General features: G+C 55.2%; 9 protein-coding genes across 9 annotated transcripts; 6 read left to right on the forward strand and 3 right to left on the reverse strand.

Annotated features, from left to right (window-relative positions):
- The first annotated feature begins 166 nt into the window (after positions 1–166).
- On the forward strand, positions 167–2,073 carry N657DRAFT_664834 (uncharacterized protein). Its single transcript, XM_062795260.1, has 2 exons — positions 167–567; positions 619–2,073. Exons 1-2 carry the CDS (start codon positions 235–237, stop codon positions 1,879–1,881), a joined length of 1,596 nt encoding a protein of 531 aa, XP_062645990.1. The 5' UTR covers positions 167–234; the 3' UTR covers positions 1,882–2,073.
- A 296-nt stretch (positions 2,074–2,369) lies between these two features.
- On the forward strand, positions 2,370–2,964 carry N657DRAFT_691508 (lytic polysaccharide monooxygenase; the record flags this gene model as incomplete). The annotated part of the gene is made up of 2 exons (XM_062797112.1): positions 2,370–2,674; positions 2,737–2,964. Exons 1-2 carry the CDS (start codon positions 2,387–2,389, stop codon positions 2,962–2,964), a joined length of 516 nt encoding a protein of 171 aa, XP_062645991.1. The 5' UTR covers positions 2,370–2,386.
- A 954-nt stretch (positions 2,965–3,918) lies between these two features.
- On the reverse strand, positions 3,919–4,698 carry N657DRAFT_621448 (uncharacterized protein; the record flags this gene model as incomplete). Its single annotated transcript, XM_062790622.1, has 1 exon — positions 3,919–4,698. The coding sequence occupies one exon, from the start codon at positions 4,696–4,698 to the stop codon at positions 3,919–3,921; it is 780 nt and encodes a 259-aa protein (XP_062645992.1).
- A 1,627-nt stretch (positions 4,699–6,325) lies between these two features.
- N657DRAFT_646904 (uncharacterized protein) lies at positions 6,326–6,890 on the forward strand. Its single transcript, XM_062793207.1, has one exon. The coding sequence runs from the start codon at positions 6,465–6,467 to the stop codon at positions 6,702–6,704; it is 240 nt and encodes a 79-aa protein (XP_062645993.1). The 5' UTR covers positions 6,326–6,464; the 3' UTR covers positions 6,705–6,890.
- On the forward strand, positions 6,769–8,634 carry N657DRAFT_646905 (cytochrome P450). Its single transcript, XM_062793208.1, has 7 exons — positions 6,769–6,901; positions 6,959–7,296; positions 7,360–7,475; positions 7,535–7,678; positions 7,731–8,128; positions 8,197–8,340; positions 8,396–8,634. Exons 1-7 carry the CDS (start codon positions 6,891–6,893, stop codon positions 8,493–8,495), a joined length of 1,251 nt encoding a protein of 416 aa, XP_062645994.1. The 5' UTR covers positions 6,769–6,890; the 3' UTR covers positions 8,496–8,634.
- A 95-nt stretch (positions 8,635–8,729) lies between these two features.
- N657DRAFT_599153 (SGNH hydrolase) lies at positions 8,730–10,143 on the reverse strand (the record flags this gene model as incomplete). The annotated part of the gene is made up of 2 exons (XM_062790054.1): positions 9,917–10,143; positions 8,730–9,845 (listed from the first exon to the last, which is right to left on the reverse strand). Exons 1-2 carry the CDS (start codon positions 10,115–10,117, stop codon positions 8,730–8,732), a joined length of 1,317 nt encoding a protein of 438 aa, XP_062645995.1. The 5' UTR covers positions 10,118–10,143.
- Positions 10,144–11,203: 1,060 nt separating this feature from the next.
- N657DRAFT_682026 (uncharacterized protein) lies at positions 11,204–11,701 on the forward strand (the record flags this gene model as incomplete). Its single annotated transcript, XM_062796447.1, has 2 exons — positions 11,204–11,308; positions 11,375–11,701. The coding sequence occupies 2 exons, from the start codon at positions 11,204–11,206 to the stop codon at positions 11,699–11,701; spliced, it is 432 nt and encodes a 143-aa protein (XP_062645996.1).
- Positions 11,702–12,822: 1,121 nt separating this feature from the next.
- Positions 12,823–13,156, reverse strand: N657DRAFT_575796 (uncharacterized protein; the record flags this gene model as incomplete). Its single annotated transcript, XM_062789130.1, has 2 exons — positions 12,823–12,981; positions 13,040–13,156. The coding sequence occupies 2 exons, from the start codon at positions 13,154–13,156 to the stop codon at positions 12,823–12,825; spliced, it is 276 nt and encodes a 91-aa protein (XP_062645997.1).
- A 1,719-nt stretch (positions 13,157–14,875) lies between these two features.
- On the forward strand, positions 14,876–17,868 carry N657DRAFT_664840 (uncharacterized protein; the record flags this gene model as incomplete). The annotated part of the gene is made up of 10 exons (XM_062795261.1): positions 14,876–15,435; positions 15,501–15,674; positions 15,731–15,822; positions 15,890–15,928; positions 16,152–16,421; positions 16,457–16,682; positions 16,731–16,867; positions 16,907–17,033; positions 17,078–17,445; positions 17,523–17,868. The coding sequence occupies exons 1-10, from the start codon at positions 15,361–15,363 to the stop codon at positions 17,866–17,868; spliced, it is 1,854 nt and encodes a 617-aa protein (XP_062645998.1). The 5' UTR covers positions 14,876–15,360.
- Between the last annotated feature and the right edge of the window lie 1,222 nt (positions 17,869–19,090).

Consider the following 19,090-nt stretch of genomic DNA (forward strand, 5'->3'; position numbering starts at 1 on the left):
GAAGATGCAGCAACTGACGCAGTGGAGCTGCGCCGGGATTTTCCGTGCCAATTGCCAATGCCAAGGCTGCAAGGAGCCAGGGCCCTGCTCCAAGACCTGCTTACAACTGTCCGGCTCGAATTGCTGGCGAACTGGCTCGGCAAGTTCAACACTGAAGATACAAAATTCAGACGAGACTCCTGAGATCCCTGCGGCAAGCGCCCATTATCAGTCCCGGTTTCCGTCCCTGCGGCCATGCTGGCCAGGAGCGCTACGCGATGCTTCAATAAGCTCAGAGCTCCCGTCTCGCGGCCTTTGGTACGGCTCGCGAGGCCGCAATGTCGACGCTTCTCAATGAATGCCAACGGGCCGACGCCGGGGTCTCCGCCAATGTCGAGTACCGGCATGCTTGCGCCGTTCACGGCCGAGCTGGACCAGATAGCGCCCTCGTTCAAGATTAATGGCGCTCAGATTCGCGTCCTCCAGTCACCCGCCGAGTTCTACGAGACCCTTAAACACAAAATTCGCAACGCTGAACGGCGCATCTTCCTCTCGACCCTCTACATCGGCAAGTCGGAAAGGGAACTGGTTCGTGCCAGCCGGGGTTTATGTGGCCGTACTGCATGCTGATGAATCTAGATCACTACGCTGCAAGAGACGCTCCGCGCGAAGCCCGAACTCAGGCTCAGCATCCTCACAGACGCCCTTCGAGGAACCCGAGAGGCTCCAGACCCGTCTTGCGCATCGCTATTGGCCCCCCTGGTTGCCGAGTTTGGCCCTGAGCGTGTCGAGATCCGCATGTACCACACGCCCAACCTGACAGGGCTGAAGAAGAAGTACGTGCCGAAGCGGATCAACGAGGGTTGGGGCCTGCAGCACATGAAGCTGTACGGTGTCGACGACGAGATTATCCTCTCCGGCGCCAACCTGTCCAGCGATTACTTCACCAACAGGCAGGACCGATACCACCTCTTCTCTTCAAAGGACGTCACCGAGTACTTTGCGAACATACAGGATGCTGTCTCGTCGCTGAGCTTCCTCATCGAGCCGTCAGAGTCCCAGGCAGGGTTCGAGATGGTCTGGCCTGAGGACAACGCTGCTCCATCGCCCTTAGAAGACCCTAAGCAGTTCGTCAAAGAGTCGACTTCTCTCCTAGCTGGCTTGATATCCCCCAAAACGGCGCCCCTGACCGCACATGACACCATCCCGCAGGAGAAGCCGGATACTTCCGTATACATGCTCACCCAGTTCTCGCAGTTGTTATCCCCAGACACGTCAACAGAACTCCCGGCAGTCACACATATCCTGAAGGCCCTCTCATTACCGCAATACGCCAACTCGTCCTGGACCTTTACTGCGGGTTACTTCAACCCTGCGCCTTCACTCACAAAATTGCTGCTCTCTGCCCAGTCACACAATAACACGGTCATCACAGCCTCGCCGTTTGCCAATGGCTTCTACAAGTCACCCGGGGTATCAGGGTTACTCCCCGATGCCTACACTCTTCTTGCGCGCCGTTTCGTTAGAGCTGTTCACCATAATCAGCGTGAAGCCTCGACAGTGCTTCGGGAGTGGCGCCGAGGCACCGTCGGCGAGCCGGGCGGCTGGACATACCACGCAAAAGGGCTCTGGGTGACCCTCCCCGGAAGCGAAGACCCATCTATCAGCCTCATCGGTAGTTCCAACTACACTAAGCGGAGTTATTCACTGGATCTGGAGGCGAATGCCCTGGTTGTGACGGAGAATGAGGAACTGAAAAAGCGTCTAGGCGAGGAACAGCGGTGGCTGAAGGAGCACACGAGCATCGTCACTCGGGACGACTTTGCCAAGGCTGACCGGCGAGTTGGGTTCAAAGTACGCATTGCCATGATGATTGTGCAGCTTTTGGGCGGCGCACTCTGAGCAGTCTCCCACAACACCACTCAATACACGAAACGCCGACCATATGACTTGTTGGAAAGGAGGATTGTATGAACACTGTAACAGCACCCTACGATTAGAGCACTATACCCGGAATCAATTAACCTACAGTCTTTGGTCCTTTGGATCGGCTTCAAATGTGTCTCCGATACGCAGCCTCTTTGTTGGTATGCTGATCCTTTTTCGGTCTGGTTGAACAAATCCATTATAAGTTCCATACTTGGAACAAGCCATACCGTGGTGAACACAGATGGTTTTTCAGGCTCTGCTTGCCATGCTTGCAGTCGATGTAAAAGCCCATGGAGCTCTTTTCTACTCCTTTCTCTCATCGTCGCGCTCGACTCACCTCAGCGACCCTTACGACACACTACAAAAAAAAAAAAAAAAAAATCAACCGGACGTCATCCACTGCCAACGACTTCTCAAAATAACGATCCTCCGCCTCCTTCTCACGGCAATTCTCCCGACCCTCACCACCCACGCCCACATGCTCATGAACACCCCAATCCCGTTCTCCCCGCACCTGGCCATGACCTGGCCGATCGATCCGGCCGGCGGACGGCTCCCATATCCCTGTCAGGGCATGACCCACGTCGCCCATCGCACTGTCGTCACGGCTGGCTTGACAACCCTCGACAACTTCACCGGCTCGGCGACCCATGGAGGCGGCTCCTGCCAGTTTGGCATCAATTTGAACGGATTACCGGCGTACACGGCAGACCCTGCCAACTGGCGCGCCATTTATATTATCATTGGCGGCTGTCCCACCCAGATTGTGTCGACGGCTGGAAACTTGGAGGAGCCGCCTTTATTTTTAGAGGCTACGGCGACCGCCAGGTCCGGGATGCGGTGCACTGCGGGGATGACGAGGGCGTCGACTGTATCCGGCAGTATAAAATTCCCATCCCCAAGGGCCTGTCGAACAGGGACGCGACGTTTGCGTGGACTTGGTACAACCGGATTACCAAGGACGAGGTGTACATGATGTGTGCTCCCATCACGGTTGTCGGCGGGGTGGAGGATCCGGGGCAGGGAGGCGGTTTGTCGAGGAGGAGCTGCCGGTGATGTGCTTGGCAAATATCAAGGGGTTTACCATATGTACGACGAGTCGGAATGGTGATCATGGGGTGATTAATATTCCCAACCCGGGACGTCATGGCGTGCCGATGATGGAGCCGGATCCGAAGGCGAGGGCGAATTGCCCTGTTGCGCCGCCTGCTGTCTTCGAGGGGCAAGGTGGGAACGGTGACGCTTCTCCAGCCTCGTTTACACTGTCCTCTGCCACAGCCGCTTCATCGACAACGCTGGTGAGCAGTGCTGCTGGTAAGAATGGTGTGAGAACGTCGACACGAACTGTTACCGTCACTCAGAAGGTTGTTACTGTACCAAGACTGTGACGGCCAAGACCGTGACGATTACGGAACAGCAGACACTGGCTGCCGCGAGGCCGTACCCTTGTACTGAGAATGGGTCGGTGGTCTGCATCGAGGACTACTGGTTTGGTCAATGTACTGCTGGGGTGGCATATCCGACTCCCCTTGCTGACACACTCGTCTGTGAAGATGGCAAGATCCAGCTTCGTACCGGCCAGTAGGTAGCTGCTACCTTGGCCATTTGGGCCGGCATCTGTGGTGATAAGATACTACTGGTAAACGGATTGTAGGCCATACATATCATGGCATCCAGGTTTCCTTCACGATTCATTTCTTGACTTCGTGCCCGGCGAGCCATACTCCACCGGCCGACAGCCTCTTAGACAACAGAACGAAACCTTCAAGTGAACAAGCGGGACGGGCGTGTGATGAGAACTACTACGTCTCATAGCGTGAAATCGACGACTGGGTACCGAAACGACGGGTCTCACATGAAGCCGGGAGGGCGGTCAACCAAGATCAGAACGGGGTGAGAAAATGCTCTCAGCGGTTAACAGAGAGCGTCGAAGCTCGGACATCATTTTCCCGATCTCCATCGTACAACCTAACGCTCGCTAATGCTACAAAAACTCAGATTACAATGGGTCTACTGTGACCGATAAGCCTCGAATATGCTGCCGATGCTGGGCATCGTCTTGAGTGACCGGCCGGCCGAGAAGCTGGGTGTCCGAATGGGTGAGGGCTCCAGAAGATCCAGGCCCGGCATGCTCGGTTCGGGTTCCAGGTCAGAAAAGGGAGAATGGGAGAAGCCAAAGATAGGCGTGGTAGGCGACGGCGTGGCTGTCGTCGTGCTTGGCGAGACGGGTGCTTCGTTGAAGAAGGCTAATAAGAGAAGGTGAAGCTCCGCCGTCGCAGTTGGAGAAAGGAAGCTAGGCCGGCAGATTCTCTTGTACGAACGGGGCCGGAAGTTCGCGGATGGTTCGGACGACGACTTGAGGCGGTCGATCTGGACAGGCGGAGAAGGTGGAGGGGAAGAGTGTGTCGGCGAGGGACCGTCGGTGTGGATGTGTCGATCGAACAACTCGACGGGTGGTGGCGGCGAGGCTGCTTGGTAACGCAGAGTTGGGGGTTGGGACGCCTGGGTCTTCGAGGGGAACCGTGGTTCTGGAGCCGAAGAAAGCCTCTTGCTGTGACGTCGCTCCAGCTCGACCTGCAGGGTCCTCAATGGAGAAGGAGACCGGCACCTCCTCCTCGTGCTCGCATGCCGCTCAAAGAGGGTAATTGCCTCCGACACGGGTACATTGCTCGAGGTAGTGTGGTTCAGGTCCTCCAGGAGAAGGGCGATTTGGTTCTCTTCGAGATCTGCCAGCAGATCGATGACTCGGTCGATTGACGATCGGGACCGATGGTGGCCTTTGGTAGGCATGGTGTGAGGTCGGTTTTGAGCGTGCCAGCAGTTGACGGAGCAAAGAACGAATGGACGGGGGGGGTGCTCAAAGAGTGAGCCGCGGTCAGTGGAATTACCGTGTGCTGTAATGAGCGGAACCCCAACTGCTCGCAAAGGAGCAAGTTGCTGGACAGTAGGAGAGGAAAGTTGGGAACGAGAGTGGAGGTTTAGAGAAGTTAACAGAAATCAGGACGCCCTGGCCCAAGGTCGGAACTTGACGCGGTCGCGGAACGGCCAGTTGTGGGGGAGCTCCACCACGGACAGGGGCAGCTAATCCCCAAGCGGATAGCGCTAGCGGTTGAGGAGCCCTGGTTCCTACATAACATCGTCAACCTTGAAAGCCTAAACTGGCGGGTTCACCTAATGGAATAATTCTATTCCTTCTGATTAGAGTGTAATTTGTGTTGGAAAGTCGTGGTACTGGAAACTCGGACGCTCAGCTGCAAGTGCCCTGCTGTTGGATGCATGGCTGCCCAACTGAGCGTCAGTCAACGTGAGGGGTAACCAGGGCGCTGGGCAACGAGGTCAGAGCGATTCCCCCTTCGCTGGAGACGTGAGAAGAACAACCTTCAATCAAGAACATCTGGGATGCTCCGAGCATCTCAAATCTGACTGTTGTAAGCTCCCATCATCTGTGTGATCACCGTGGAATCGTGGCTGTTGGTCTTCCAACAGCTTGATTGTCAAGACGTAGCTCAAGGAGCTACGAACAGAACTCGCGGCAGCGAGGTGCAGGATCTTCAACTGGTAGGGGCCCGTGCTTCCCACACGCACGGGCCCACCCGTGGGTTCTGGCAGGCGCTGCGCAATCGCCGTGACAAGAGGTCTAGTGGAAGAACCCACAGTTCGGCCTCAATGTGTCGGATTGGGATAGACTTATAGGCCCCGGCCACTATCCGTAGGCTCCTGTTCTAGGTCTTCTAGAGGTAGTATCAGTAATATTATTACAGCATAAGATATAGGAGTAGTTATTTAATACCTGTCACGGGTGGGCGCAACTGACCACTGCGTAACACCCTCAAAAGAGGGACCGTGGTTCGAACTGTCCAGTCGAACCAGGAGTTGCGCACATGAACCTCACACTGTCACTACCCTTGACAATACCAGACTAGATCAAGATTACCTTGAGGTAGATCTATGCCTTCTTCCTCTCGGTCGATCTTGCCACCTTGTGCTTATAGAAATAGAACTTGATGTCCTTGATCGGGCATATAATGGGGCAGGGACTGGGACTTACTTCAAGGAAAGAAATTGAGATCGGAATCGTATCTAGGATTCCGTTCTGGAATCAGGTTTAGGGCTGAAAGTTTCTACCTCTGTTTGGGAATCGAAATTGAAATTGGAATCGTATCTTGGACTCTGGTGTGGGACTCGAGTTTGGGGCTGAAAGTTTCAAGCGCGGTCGTTTGGGAATCGAAGAATAAGGTAGGTAGTGAAGTCGGCGGAGAAGCCATAGCATGAACGATGGTTTCCTAAATGAGGTAGCGAGCCTCAGAATGGGACGGCACGAGGGCGACTACCGGCGCCTCATCACATGCAGCGATCCGCCCGAAAAGTGGCAGCTGCCGTTCACGGTTCTTCGGTACCTTATTCCTCGTGCCCCACCCCCGCTACCATATTCGAGAACAAGTGAAGCTACCAAACAATACCTTACGGCAAAGTGCCTCCGCTTCTCTCTGGTGGGGAGCGAACTGCAAACTTCCCCCAAGCAAGGAACCTTTTGCGCTCCCCAGCACCAGAACATCATGGAGGGCAAATTGATACATTGTGTCCTCACCCAATACCTCCCAGGTGCCGAGGTTCTTCTCGGACTGGCTGTGGTCATCTTCCTCGCGGCGTATGGTGCACTGAAGGAGCCCAAGACTCGCAAACCCCCGCTCCCGCCTGGTCCTGCACCGGAACCGCTGTTGGGCCACTACCGTGTTGTCCCAGAAGATGCTGCCTTCCAACGTTATGCCGAATGGGCGGCCGATTTCAGTACATAACGCAAAAATAAATTTCCATTCTCTTCTATCTGGCTGGACTAACTAACCCTTGCAATCGTCACAGAGAGCGACGTACTCTTCTTTCAGACGTTTGGCACAAGGTGGGTGGTGCTGAACAGCCTCGAGGCCGCGACGGAACTCCTTGAAAGACGGGGATCAACACACGCCGACCGTCCGCGCTTCGTCATGTTCGAGGAGTAAGCATCAGCCGCTCGTCAGCAGAACATGTACAATACGCTCACTGACTGAAACATGATGGGCTGGTCCCCGACGCTCACATGGCTCCGTTGGGGTCCCAAACACCAGCTTCACCGTAAGGTCCTCCAGCCGCCATTCACCAAAGCGAAAGTTGGGCAGCACATGGCTCTACAGCGAAAGGAAGCCCTCGTCTGCTGCAAGGGCATGATGGACCAACCCGTAGACTGGGTGAACTCGGTCAGGAGGTTCTCCGTGGCTGTTGTGCTGAAGATCGCCTATGGCTTGGAAGTAGACGGGCCGAGTAGTCCGTGGATTCAAATGGCCGACGACACCGCCAACGCAGTCGGAAAATCGGGCGCACCAGCGAGCTCCATCATGGATCGGCTCCCGGCAAGTGAGTCCATGTCACCGTATGGGCTTGATTACTATCGACAGACTTTGACAACAGCTGTTGCAGCTCGCCATCTACCGGACTGGCTTCCCTTCATGGAGAGGCTCCGTTATGCTCGCACTTGGCGGCCTGCCATTGAGAAGCTTACAAGGTTGCCGTTTGAAGCCTCCTTGAGGCAGATTGTACGACTTTCATCCAGCTCCCCTGAACTTGACTTAAGCCTACTGACCGTGCTCTCCAGGATTCGGGAGCAGATAACCAGTCGTTTGTTCACACAAGGATGGCTATCTGGAACGAGAATGCTCAAAAGGGGGTAGCCAATGACTTTGATCTGGACGACATCAAAGGCGCAGCAGCAACCATCGTCATCGCGGGCAATGATACCGTAAGACGCATGCTGTCGGATGAACCGGGCAAGCTGCTGATAATCATGATAGACGGCAGCGACTGTTATGCTCCTCGTCCTCTACCTCATGCAAAATCCCGACGTGCAGCGCAAAGCACAGACGGAGGTCGATGAAGTTGTGGGAAGCAAAAGGCTGCCCCATTGGGACGACATCCCAAACCTACCATACATGAATTTGGTATTGCAGGAGACGTACCGAATGAACCCCCTCTCGCCGCTGGGTATCCCACATGCCAGCATTGCCGACGATGTGTACAACGGCATGTCCATCCCCAAGGAGACGATTGTCTACCCCAACGTCTGGGCCATGTGTCACGTCGAGTCTGTATACGCTGAGCCATTTCGCTTCTGGCCCGAGAGGTATCTGCCCAGGGAGAAAGGCGGAAACGGAGAGCCGTTGCCAGTGGGCAACTTTGGCTTTGGAAGGCGGTAAGCGATCCAATGGTATTACTCAGGCCAATGGCTCTGTGGCAATGGATGTTGACTGGCGAGTGTAGGATCTGCATCGGGAAACACCTGGCTGAGAATAGCCTTCTCATTGTGTTGGCTTTGCTGCTCGCCACAGTCGATATCGACTGGCCCGTGGGCGCCGATGGCAAGCCAGAGCCCTTTGAGCCGGAATGGTCATTCAGGGGCCAGGCGTGAGTTGCCCATACCCCAAATGCTTACTGACTATAGTCACTGACTCCGTTGCAGGATTGTCTTGCCATTCAAGGCATCCGTCACCAGCCGCTCCGCCAGGTCGAAAGACTTGCTGGATGATGAGGTACGAGCGCTGGAACATCGCCAAGGTTAACTGTCTAGCAACTGTATTTGAGTCTTTGCTGCCTTTCACGCCTGCTCAGTTCTTATTTAGTTCAAGGTAGTATGACCAACCCCAAATATACGAGCCGGCCCAACTAGCCATCACTGGGCAGCATGTCTCATATCATGGTACCGCTACACCGTACCGGGGTACTCCTTAACTACCTTTTCCCGCTCTGATGTCCCGTTTCTTTCCAGTGCTGAACACCCATCCAGCTCAAACTGTTCAGTCAAAGAACCCCAACGGAAACCCATCCGCCATGGCCTGGAACCCAGCCACATTAGGATGGAGATGGTCACCGCCATCAAACTGCCTCGCCAACTGACTCTTGATCGACGGATCCCCAATCAACGCGGCGAAATCCACCGTGGCATCAAACACATCGCTCTTTAAGATCCATTCGTTAACCTTGACCCGCGTCTGCTCCCTCGTCGGGTTCGAGTAGCTCTGTCCGCTCCCTCCAAACGGCGTAATCGTGCCGCCAATCGTCTTGATGCCCGCAGACCTGCAGTCCCGCACGATCTGCTCAAACGCCTGCTGAAGCCGCGACGCTATGCTATTTTGCGTTCCCGCGTCCGTGAACCCGCTGCCAATATCGTTGACCCCCTCAAAGATCATGACATACTTGACTCCGGCCACTGCGAGCGCGTCGCGCTTGTAGCGCGACAGCAGCGTCGGGCCCAGCCCGCCCGAGAGAACCGCGTTGCCGCCGGCTGCTTGGTTGTTGACGGCGATCATGTGCGTGAGGTTGGGACTGCTGGATTTCTGCATGCGCGCTAGGAGGAGGTCTGGCCACCGGTTGTTGGCGTCGTCAGTGCTGCCCCGCCCGTCGGTGATGCTGTCGCCCAGAATGACGAAAGCGTGGGCGGTTGGTGGGGACCAGGCCTCGACGGCCGAGAGGAAGTACCAGTGGACTGTTTTGGTGCCGCCCGAGAGGGTTGCGCTGGCCACGCGGTTGCCTGACTGCATCCACGAGGTCGTCCGGCTGCCGGGGTGGCCTGTGATGGCGTTGCCGGATTGGCCTGCTTGGGAGTAGAGGGAGACGGCGATGTTGGTTTGTGAGGAGACTTTGAAGTCGATTGGGTCCGTGTAGACGACCTGGCCGCGCGGGATGGTGATGGAGGCCGAGCCGTTGTTGAAAGTCAGGGGCTTGAGGGTCGCTGGGTCGATGCCCGCCACACCGGCTTTGCCACCCGCTGGGAGTGCGATGGACGCGGCCGAAATGGGCAGGTCGCTGCCGCCGAAGGTGTTGCTGATTTGTATTCGCAGACGCTCGGCTCCAATGGAGAGATGCAGCGTCTGACGCAGCGTGGCGTCCTTGAAGACGCCGCCACCTCCCGTCTATGTCAACCGTCAGTGTCACCGTCCTCTAACGACAGAGCCACGAGCTATAGAAGTCCATGAATACATACGAATGGCGAGGGAGGCATGTTGTTCTGCTCCACCAACTGCGGCATGGACGTCCAGGTGGCCACCCAATGCCAGCCATCATCCGCTCGTGCAGCGAGGGCATCCTGGTTCAGATCAGACCTAAATGTCGTGACGGCGACGACACGCGGGGTCAAAGGCAGGAGCGAGGCAGCAATGGCGGCCCATCGAGTCACGGACAACATGGTGAAATATCAAGCAACTCTGGCCGCGAACGGTGAATCCCGAAATGGATGAAGCCAAACCAGAAGGCTCATCCTTGACGTGGGTTTTGTAGGTGCCAGGGTAACATGGACCGGCGGATGTTCATTGCCCGAGAGTTAATTGGCTTGGATCAGGGAAGAATGATGTTGATTTAGCCAGAGTTGCGTTTTCGAGACAGGGACATAGGAGATTTACCCAGCGGAAGAAAGCCGCTGCAAGCCTGAGTTCAATATCTACCTAATGTAGACTACCTTACCATCTCCCTCTTCACAAGTCTACGTGATATTGTTCTTTGCTTCTCCTGGAACGACCCGAAGCGGTGATTGGTTTGGTCAGAGATGACCTGTTTCCTTCCGAGTTGGGTACAATCACTGTCTGATCTCAGGAGTAAGATTTGCGATGCTGTTGCTCAGCTCGGTGTCTGGAACGTTGCTAATGTTATGGGTGTTCGCGCCGAGCGTGGTCGTGGCCGTTGTCCCTCGGTCTAATCCGTACAAACATGCAGATGCTTGGTTGGCGTTCAGGGGTGAGAAGTCGGTCTCCGTCAGGTGCCACATGCAACAATCGTGGGCATAGAGATAGGTCATCCGATGTGGGCTGTGCTGACTTGGTCATGTCATACAATCCCATTGTTGCAGTCAACTTACATCCCCTGAAGTGGGCGATGAAAACATTGAGATTGAACAATGACAACTGTAAGCTGCTGTTGCTGCCAAGGCAGCCCCTTTCTTGATTTGCGTGCAGAGGTATCTATCAGGAGCACTTGTTCATGTTGGATGCCAGTTTCCGTGTTCAGTTAAGTCACCTTGTTCAAAAACAGGGTTTTATGTTCGTCCTGAGTACTACGGAAGTCTTTTTGTGTACCATCCACAGATAGGGGAGCTGAATGTATCGAAACTAGGTACCTCCTCTGCCATGTAGAATACGATACTATCAGCAGTCCCATTGCATCTTTTGCACGATTTAGGAGTCTCACACCAACAGAAAACCTACAGCAACATTTTCTCGTCTTTTCGCGCCGGCGTTGTCCAAACCGAAACACCCGGCTACGCTACGTCTTCGACGCCATGTCGGGTGAGTCGTACATCTTCCTCCGAAACCTGGGAATAGGCTCACAGAGCGTAGTGCAGCTGGTGGGAAACATATTCACCCAAGTGGTTGTCGCCCGAAAGGTAAGCAGGTAGAGACTGTCCCTGAACGACGTGTATGGTCTGGCTGACATTCCTGAAGACCGAGAGACACGCATCCTCGACCACCTCAACGTCCTCGCCCATAGCCACGTTCACCCCTTTCCCGCCTTCACCACACGTTGGGCGCAATGTTTCTCACACGAGAACATTCCCAATACGTCCGGCAGGCCTCGGCCCAGAGAGGAGTGCTTGCGGGTTAGCTACTGGACACTCTGCAACGCGGAGACTTTGGACGACTGGGCGCGGAACTGGAGAGCCACTTTCGCCACGGGCTCATTTGGCGTCGAGCAGCACCTGTTTCCTGTCAATCTGATAGCACGCGCCATCAGCCAGGCCAGCCAGACTCTCCAAATCATGTACCACGCCGGCGCGTAGCCCGTGTACCATTGCGACCTGCACTCTGGCAACGTCTTCGCCCAATTTGAAGATCCCTCCTCCTCCTTTCCCCCCGACTGCTCCCGAACTTCTACATCGGTGACTTCGGCTACACCCGAACCGCCAGCGATGCCCGCATCGACAGCATCATTTCTTATGGCAGCCCCAACAACACGACGTCCTTCTCCCTCCCGGATGGCGATTTCCCTTTCCCAGGCGCCGTCCCACCCAACGCCGCCAGTGGGACATGACCCATTTCCTGAAATGCCTCGACAGCTTGGCCGACCTTACCATTCCTAACTTCAAGCACCCGCACTGGCCCTCCCGAGCGAACTCGCGGCCAACGGATGCTGCTCGATGCTGCCTGCCTGCCCTGGCCTGTCGAAACTGTTTCGGCTGCCGTGGGCTGAAGGAGATGGCCATGTCAAGGCGATTCCGTACTGTTCAAGCATCTGAAAATCAGAATGTGACGGCAGTGAAATGTCTTAAGCAGTGCGTAATGCCTGCAGCGGCTGATTGCCATGCTCGCGTTCGTGCACACTCAGGAGCAGCGGCTGGCGGCGAGCAACCAGCGCAGCCTACCCGCGTCGCTGGTGGAGGTGTTGCGCGAGACGAACAATCTGGAACGAGCCGCGCTGGTGGCGGAGAGGGAAACGGCCTCGTTCGGAGCGTTCATCGCGTCCCGGACGACGCTGGCTGGGGGGGGGAGAAGGTGTGTGTGTTTACTGGTGGTGAGAGGATGACGGTTGAGGTGAGGAGGGTGAGAGCGGAGAAATTTGGGAAGGACAGTATCGAGGGGCCATTTAGTCTGGTCGAGTTGAGATGTTTGGAAGAAGATGCTGTAATGGATGAGTGGAAAGACCTGTGTTGCGGTTCATAACTTATACCTCCCTCCTCCCTTCATTTAGGTAATTTCGTGAATGCGCCAATGAAGCACTAGAGGCTCAAGTGAATATTATCAGTGAGTAGTTAACATCTGCTGCCAAGTTTCGAGTGCAACAGCTTCAGGTTTCAGAATGAATAAATACCCTGTTGGATATCAACTCTATAATAAAGTACAAAAACATTCAAAGCTCCGCAGCCCATTCCAAAGGCACTATTGCGCAACTTGCTGAACAAGCCTATTTCTTGCCGGTGTCGTGGATAATGTTGGGGACAGCCCGCTCCACCGACTCGGGGAGCTTCTCTTGAAGCTTTTTGGGGACAATGGACGCGTTGCCGTCATCCTTCGCGTGTGTCTTGTGCGTGCTCTGACCAGGCTCCTTGCCTGTCGGGTGAATCTGAATTAACTTTGTTAGAACAATTCTCGGACGTTTAGTCAATATGAAAGTTCCATACGCTGTCTGGAAGAGCTTTCTCGAGACCCTCAGGGGCGGCCTGCTGGACCTTGCCTGGAACCTTGGACTCGCCGGTGGCGTGGGACTTGCCCTGCCCGTACTCGTTGGTCGACTGCATTCTGATGGTCGAAACTTGAAATGTGATTCTCTGTGAAATTGGTCTGACGGTTCTCAGTCTGAGAGCAAAGGCCATAGTCTATTGGATCAAATCAAAAATTGCGACAGAATGACCGCAGTTCTCGGTAAGATATATAGCTTTGCGTATCCCACAAACCATCCTTTTGTATGCGGGATTGTGTCATTTTCGCCTTCGATATTCCTGATGAAAATGATGCAATAAAGTGGTGACGTCGGTATTTTGCAGCGTCGTCACCGATCCCCGATTCCAAAAAACGTCATCATTCCTGGACCTCGATCGGGCACTTCTGGTATTGTACTGGACTTTCCAGCCGAAGAATTATTTTTTGGTATCGCATTGCCGAAGTCTTCAATTCCCTGATTAAACCCGGTAATTATGGCACGATATACTCGGCTGAGCCCAACGACCCTATGGGTGGCAAATGACCAGAATCGAGGGAGAGGCTGGAGAGCTGGAATCGCAGGGAATTGCGAGTTCTGTACGATACCTGCGGTGCCAGTGTCATTACAGATCCTGCCTTGCCGGCCGGGACTGCCAACATCAACGTCCTGTCAGTAACAGCCTGCCGTGCCGAAGCTGTACGGAACCATCAAAGTCCCCCAAAAGATGGTCACGGGCGCCGAGTATTTGCTATGAGAAAGCGAGGAACTAACCTGCTACAGTCCCTAGCGAAATCGGCTTCCGCTTTTTATTATCTGTTCAATTGTATAGGAATCCGTTTATGGCTCTCTTGGCGCTTACACCGTGCCTGTTCCCACCGTCAAATGTCCCGCACATTCGTCCAGCACAGTGCCTCACTGCCCTGCTGCCCTGAGCCAGGAGCAAGAGCAGTCAAACGGCTATCCGCATCGTGACAGTAGTTCTGCTTCGTTTATCACTGGTTTAACCACAATTTTGGGACAGTAGCAGCTGAAGATAAAATCAATTGACGCGTTGTTCATCGCAGTAAATAAGACTAAGTTACTACACTACTAATTGCTTATTCTCCTCTACCTATGCCTCTAGAGGATAGCTTGGACACGGTATGCGGATGACCAACGCTTAATACATATCTCTTGCCGCAGAACAAAGCAAGTCCGTATCAAGGCAACGGCATTACCCCGGCGACCCATCTTTCTAAATCAAGGCGAGAATGCGTATGCCGACTAATTGGAGGATGGCCTTTCTCGCGAGTTTCGAGTCCCGCGGTCACGTGGCTGACACGTGGTAATCTTAGCCCATTTTACTACACAGTACACGTGTAAACGCAAGGCGGGGATCTGGGACCTGTGATCCGCGCGCTTCCAGTGCAGGTAACTGACGATTTGGCGGGCCGTGGCGGACCGAGACGCACGTCCCCATCCGCAGCGGAAAGCCGCAGCAACCGGGCCGGCAACTGCGCACGACCTACCGGAACGATCGCTGGCGATGGCTCCATGGGCACTGGATTCCCCGGTGTTGACGCAGCCTTGCTGGTCAGTGCCGAACAGGCGGGTGCTAAAATCAGCCCGTCCCAAAGCCGCCAGGCTGCAAAAGAGAGGTCCCGAGAGAGGGCGACGTGAGGCCCAACTTCGCAAACCCCTCACCTCGCCCCAAACCACATTGACAGATCCCAGGCCCACATTAACCCCACACGGGCCGGATCTGACAGGATTTCAACCGGCCTTCCGGAGCCGACTCCGGCGCCATCACCGATGGACCCAAGCCGGCCGTGGCGCCCAGCCACGCGGGCCAACTTCGAAATTGCCGTCATCTGCGCTCTCCCAATCGAAGCCGATGCCGTCGACGCCCTCTTCGACCACCACTGGGACGATGACGGGCCGCCCTACGACAGAGCCGTGGGCGATCCAAACGCCTACTCCACCGGCGCCATCGGCCGTCACAACGTCGTCCTCGCATACAGCAGGCGTGGGCAAGGCCAACGCCGCGGCCGTCGCTGCCCACTACCGCGCGAGTTTCCCCAACATCAAGCTCGCCCTCATCGTCGGCGTTTGCGGTGTCGTCCCTTTCCGTCCCGGCAGCAGTGGGACGGCCGAGACCGTGCTCGGCGACGTCATCGTCAGCGATGGTGTCGTACAGCACGATCTCGGACGGCGACTACCCGAACAGTTCGAGCCGAAAGACACGCTTCTGGACGCCCTGGGTCGACGAACACCGAGATCCGCGCTCTGCTCGCCAAGCTCAGGGGTCTCCGTGGCCGGAAGATGCTGCAGGGCAAGATGGCCGGCTATATGGACGTGCTCCAACATGAGCCGGAGCTGGCGGCCATATACCCCGGTGTTGCGCAAGACAGGCTGTTTGAGGCGACGCATCGCCATATCGCTGACGAATGTCGTGCGAAGAGTGCGGTTGCGACGGCAAGCTGTTGCCGCGCACCTGCCTCGAGCAGGGCGATGGACAGCCTGCGGTTCACTTTGGCCTGATTACGTCGGGTGACACGGTCATGAAATCGGGCGAGGACCGCGACGACATCGCACGGCAGGCGGGTGTTATGGGGTTTGAAATGGAGGGCGCCGGTGTTTAGGACGTCTTCCCTTGCGTGGTCATCAAAGGTGCGTGCGACTACGCTGACAGCCAAAAGAACAAGGCGTGGCAGCGGTACGCGGCGGCGACGGCGACAGCATCCATGAAGGCATTTTTAGGCTACTGGGTGCCTTCGGTACCAGGTGAATAATGTTCCACCAGGGAGGATTGGGGAAGACCTTGTTGGAGAGCACCTGCTAAGTCTCGTAGGATCTCTTCCTCCCCCCGAGCAGCCTACCGGACCTTGGTGTAGGTAGACCCTTATAATTATATGTCAGACCAAATTGTGCTTACCATGCCGAAAGTCCTTGTTCCCTATACCGAGAATACGACGTTCATTGGGCGGGAATCCATCCCCAATCAACTCCAACAACAGCTTCTGGGGCCGGCTCCGAAGATCGCGCTCTTCGGCCCCGGCGGTGTCGGGTTAGTTCTGCCGGCCTGCGTATGAAGTTCGTGCTGACCAGCATAGAAAAACGCAAATTGCTCTGGCATACACATACTGGCTCCGGCGGACGAGGCCAGAGGTTTCAGTCTTCTGGGTCCATGCAAGCAATGCGGAACGATTCCGGCAAGCATATGCGTCTATCGCGCAGGAATGCCAGGTACCGGACTACGACGACCCAAAGGCAGACGTTTTGTTGCTGGTGAAAGCTTGGCTGAAGAGGAAGGATTGCGGCCAGTGGCTGATGGTTATCGACAATGCCGACGATATGCAGCTCTTCTTCGGACAGCATATGGGGTCTGTGAATGCCGGCTCTCCAGTCACGAAGGGAGCCTCGGACAGTACCTCCCCGAGTGCCCGCACGGCGCTACTCTTGTTACAACCAGGAACAAGCAGGCCGGCTTGAGGCTGACCAGGGGGAAACGCCCTATCGAGGTCGGGAAGATAAACGAAGACGAGACAGACCAGCTGCTCTGCACACACCTTGACGGAATCAGCATTACTTCTAGTGAATCCTCGGCACTTTCTTATCGCCTAGAACACCTTCCGCTCGCGCTCGTCCGAGCAGCCGCATTCATCTAAGAGAACACGATAGCTGTCGGCAAGTATCTTGAGCTCTTGGACAGTAGCGATCAGGAGCTCGTCGATCTCCTCAGCGAAGAATTTGAGACAGACGGGAGGGAGTCGGAGACCCCTCGTGCAGTGGCTGAGACATGGATTCTTTCGTTCGAGCAGATCGAACGGTAGAATGTCTTCGCAGGCGAGCTTCTGTCACTCATGAGCCTCTTTGACCGGCAAGCCATTCCACTGGAATTTTTGTCCCGTTATAGGAAGCAGCAGGACCAGGAGCAAACGGGGCCGATACAGCTTACGAAAGCATTGGGTGTTCTGAAGGCGTTCCCTTTTATAGTGGAGGAGAAAGATCATGGATGGACATGCACCGGCTCGTACAGTTGGTGACGCGAAAGTGGCTCGTCAAGAAGGGCAGGATGAGGCACTTTGCCGGGCAGGATGAGGCACTTTGCCGGGCAGGCACTGTTGGTGGTGTGCAGGTTTACCCGTACGGCTGTCGTGAGGACCGGGCGATATGTAGCGCATTGCTCCCCCATATGTATGCGGTACTGGGGTTTGAGCACATCGAGACGAAGGATGAGAGACTGGCAAGGGCAACACTTTTTCACCATGCTGGCGGGTTCTTCTCTTACCAAGGTCATTGGAAAGACGCGGAGAAGTTCAGGTTACAGGCGAGAGGGTTGCGAAGGGAAGTGCTAGGAGAGGAGCATCCCTCGACGCTAACCTGCATGGCCAACCTGGCGTCGACGTACGCGGACCAAGGCCGATGGAAGGAGGCCGATGGAAGGAGGCCGAGTTGCTGGAGGTGCAAGTGATGGAGACAAGAAAGAGGGTGCTGGGAGAGGAGCATCCCTTGACGCTGACCAGCATGGCCAACTTGGCGTCGACGTACTGGAAGCAAGGCCGATGGAAGGAGGCTGAGGAGTTACATGTGAAGGAACTCGATATCTGTTCGATGATGCTGGGAGAGGAGCAACCCGACACGCTGACCAGCATGGCCAATCTCTCTCACACCAGGAAAAGTCAGGACCGCTTTGACGACGCTCTAGACTTGATGAAGATCTGCTTTCATCACCAGCAGCAAGTGCTAGGCCGAGATCATCCACACACGGTCTCTACACTCTCTTTTCTGACGGAGTGGCAGGCGCATAACGGCAACACAGGCGCTTAGGGAACGATGAGGAGTTTACTGTAGCGGTCATGCCAGTGCATCCCAAGCGATTCTCTACTATTCAACATGTGCGGTCTGGAGTATAGTGCCATCTATCCCATCTTTCTGAGCTTCTCTCGCGTCTTCTCTTGCCTTTGTCGAGAACCTGCATAACAACGCGATCAACCTTATGACTGTGTCCGGCTTGGCAAGGGCGGCCAAGTTGCTTTCCATACGCGGACGGGAGCCGTTTTTGACTCGGCGTTTTACTGGAAGTCTGTTTTGGCTAATCTCCTGCCAGAAGCGACCAACGCACTTTCTCAGCCAATCACTGTCATCTTCATTATCAAATTGTACGTGTGAGCACGTATGGTGTGAGCGGATAGATGCATAAATGTTCCTGCGCTGAGATTTTGAGTTTAAAAAAAGGGAATTGATATACGGGCAGGGCACAATTGATACACGGGCAGGGCACAATTGATACACGGGCAGGGCACAATTGATACACGGGCAGGGCGTTATCCAGGCAGGGCAATGCGGAAGCACCTATTGGCTCAAAATTTTTGACAGCTGCTACCATCTCCCCACTTAAAGCGGTGAAGGCCAAGTCACTAACACTAACACCATTTCCTCTGCCTTTGTGACAAATCGACAAGCCCCTACTTCTGAAAGGGACCCCTGAAGGTATCACTGGGGTCGGGGTGAAGATCTAGTGAAGCCAAAGGATTCACAACAAACGCACAAGCAAGTGTTCACACAGTAGTCGAGACAACTGCTTGCATTGCTTACTGAGGAAGCTATCGTAAGTACCCGCAGGCGTAGAGAGCGTGAACTTAAATACAAGCTTCCTCGTCCCGATGCTCTGCCCGCTCTGTCACGGATTCTACAGAGCATCCAGGTGCTCTGTGTGCTCTCACAAGGAGCACCCAGATCACTGCACCCTGCTCCGTGTGCTTTTCTGGAGAGCACCCAGAATGCCTCAGTGATTGGTCCGGGACGCCCGCGTCCCACGCTCGCAAGACCGTCCTTTCTGCGGCATTTCGTTGGTTAATTCGTGACAGCCTTCCAGATTTCAAAGGTTTCTCCGAAACAACTAGCTAGTTAATATCACACACGCCCTCCACGTCGAGTAGATCTCGTATTATGCAAGACCTCTTTGTCACTGCTGCTCTGCACGAGTTCCCATTGAGATATCCGTCTCCGTACGCTGGGTTGGACCTTCGGACCACTGGCGCGTACGCCT

This window comes from Parathielavia appendiculata (genome assembly GCF_033297405.1).
Source record: "Parathielavia appendiculata strain CBS 731.68 unplaced genomic scaffold N657scaffold_9, whole genome shotgun sequence".
Taxonomy (NCBI): domain Eukaryota; kingdom Fungi; phylum Ascomycota; class Sordariomycetes; order Sordariales; family Chaetomiaceae; genus Parathielavia; species Parathielavia appendiculata.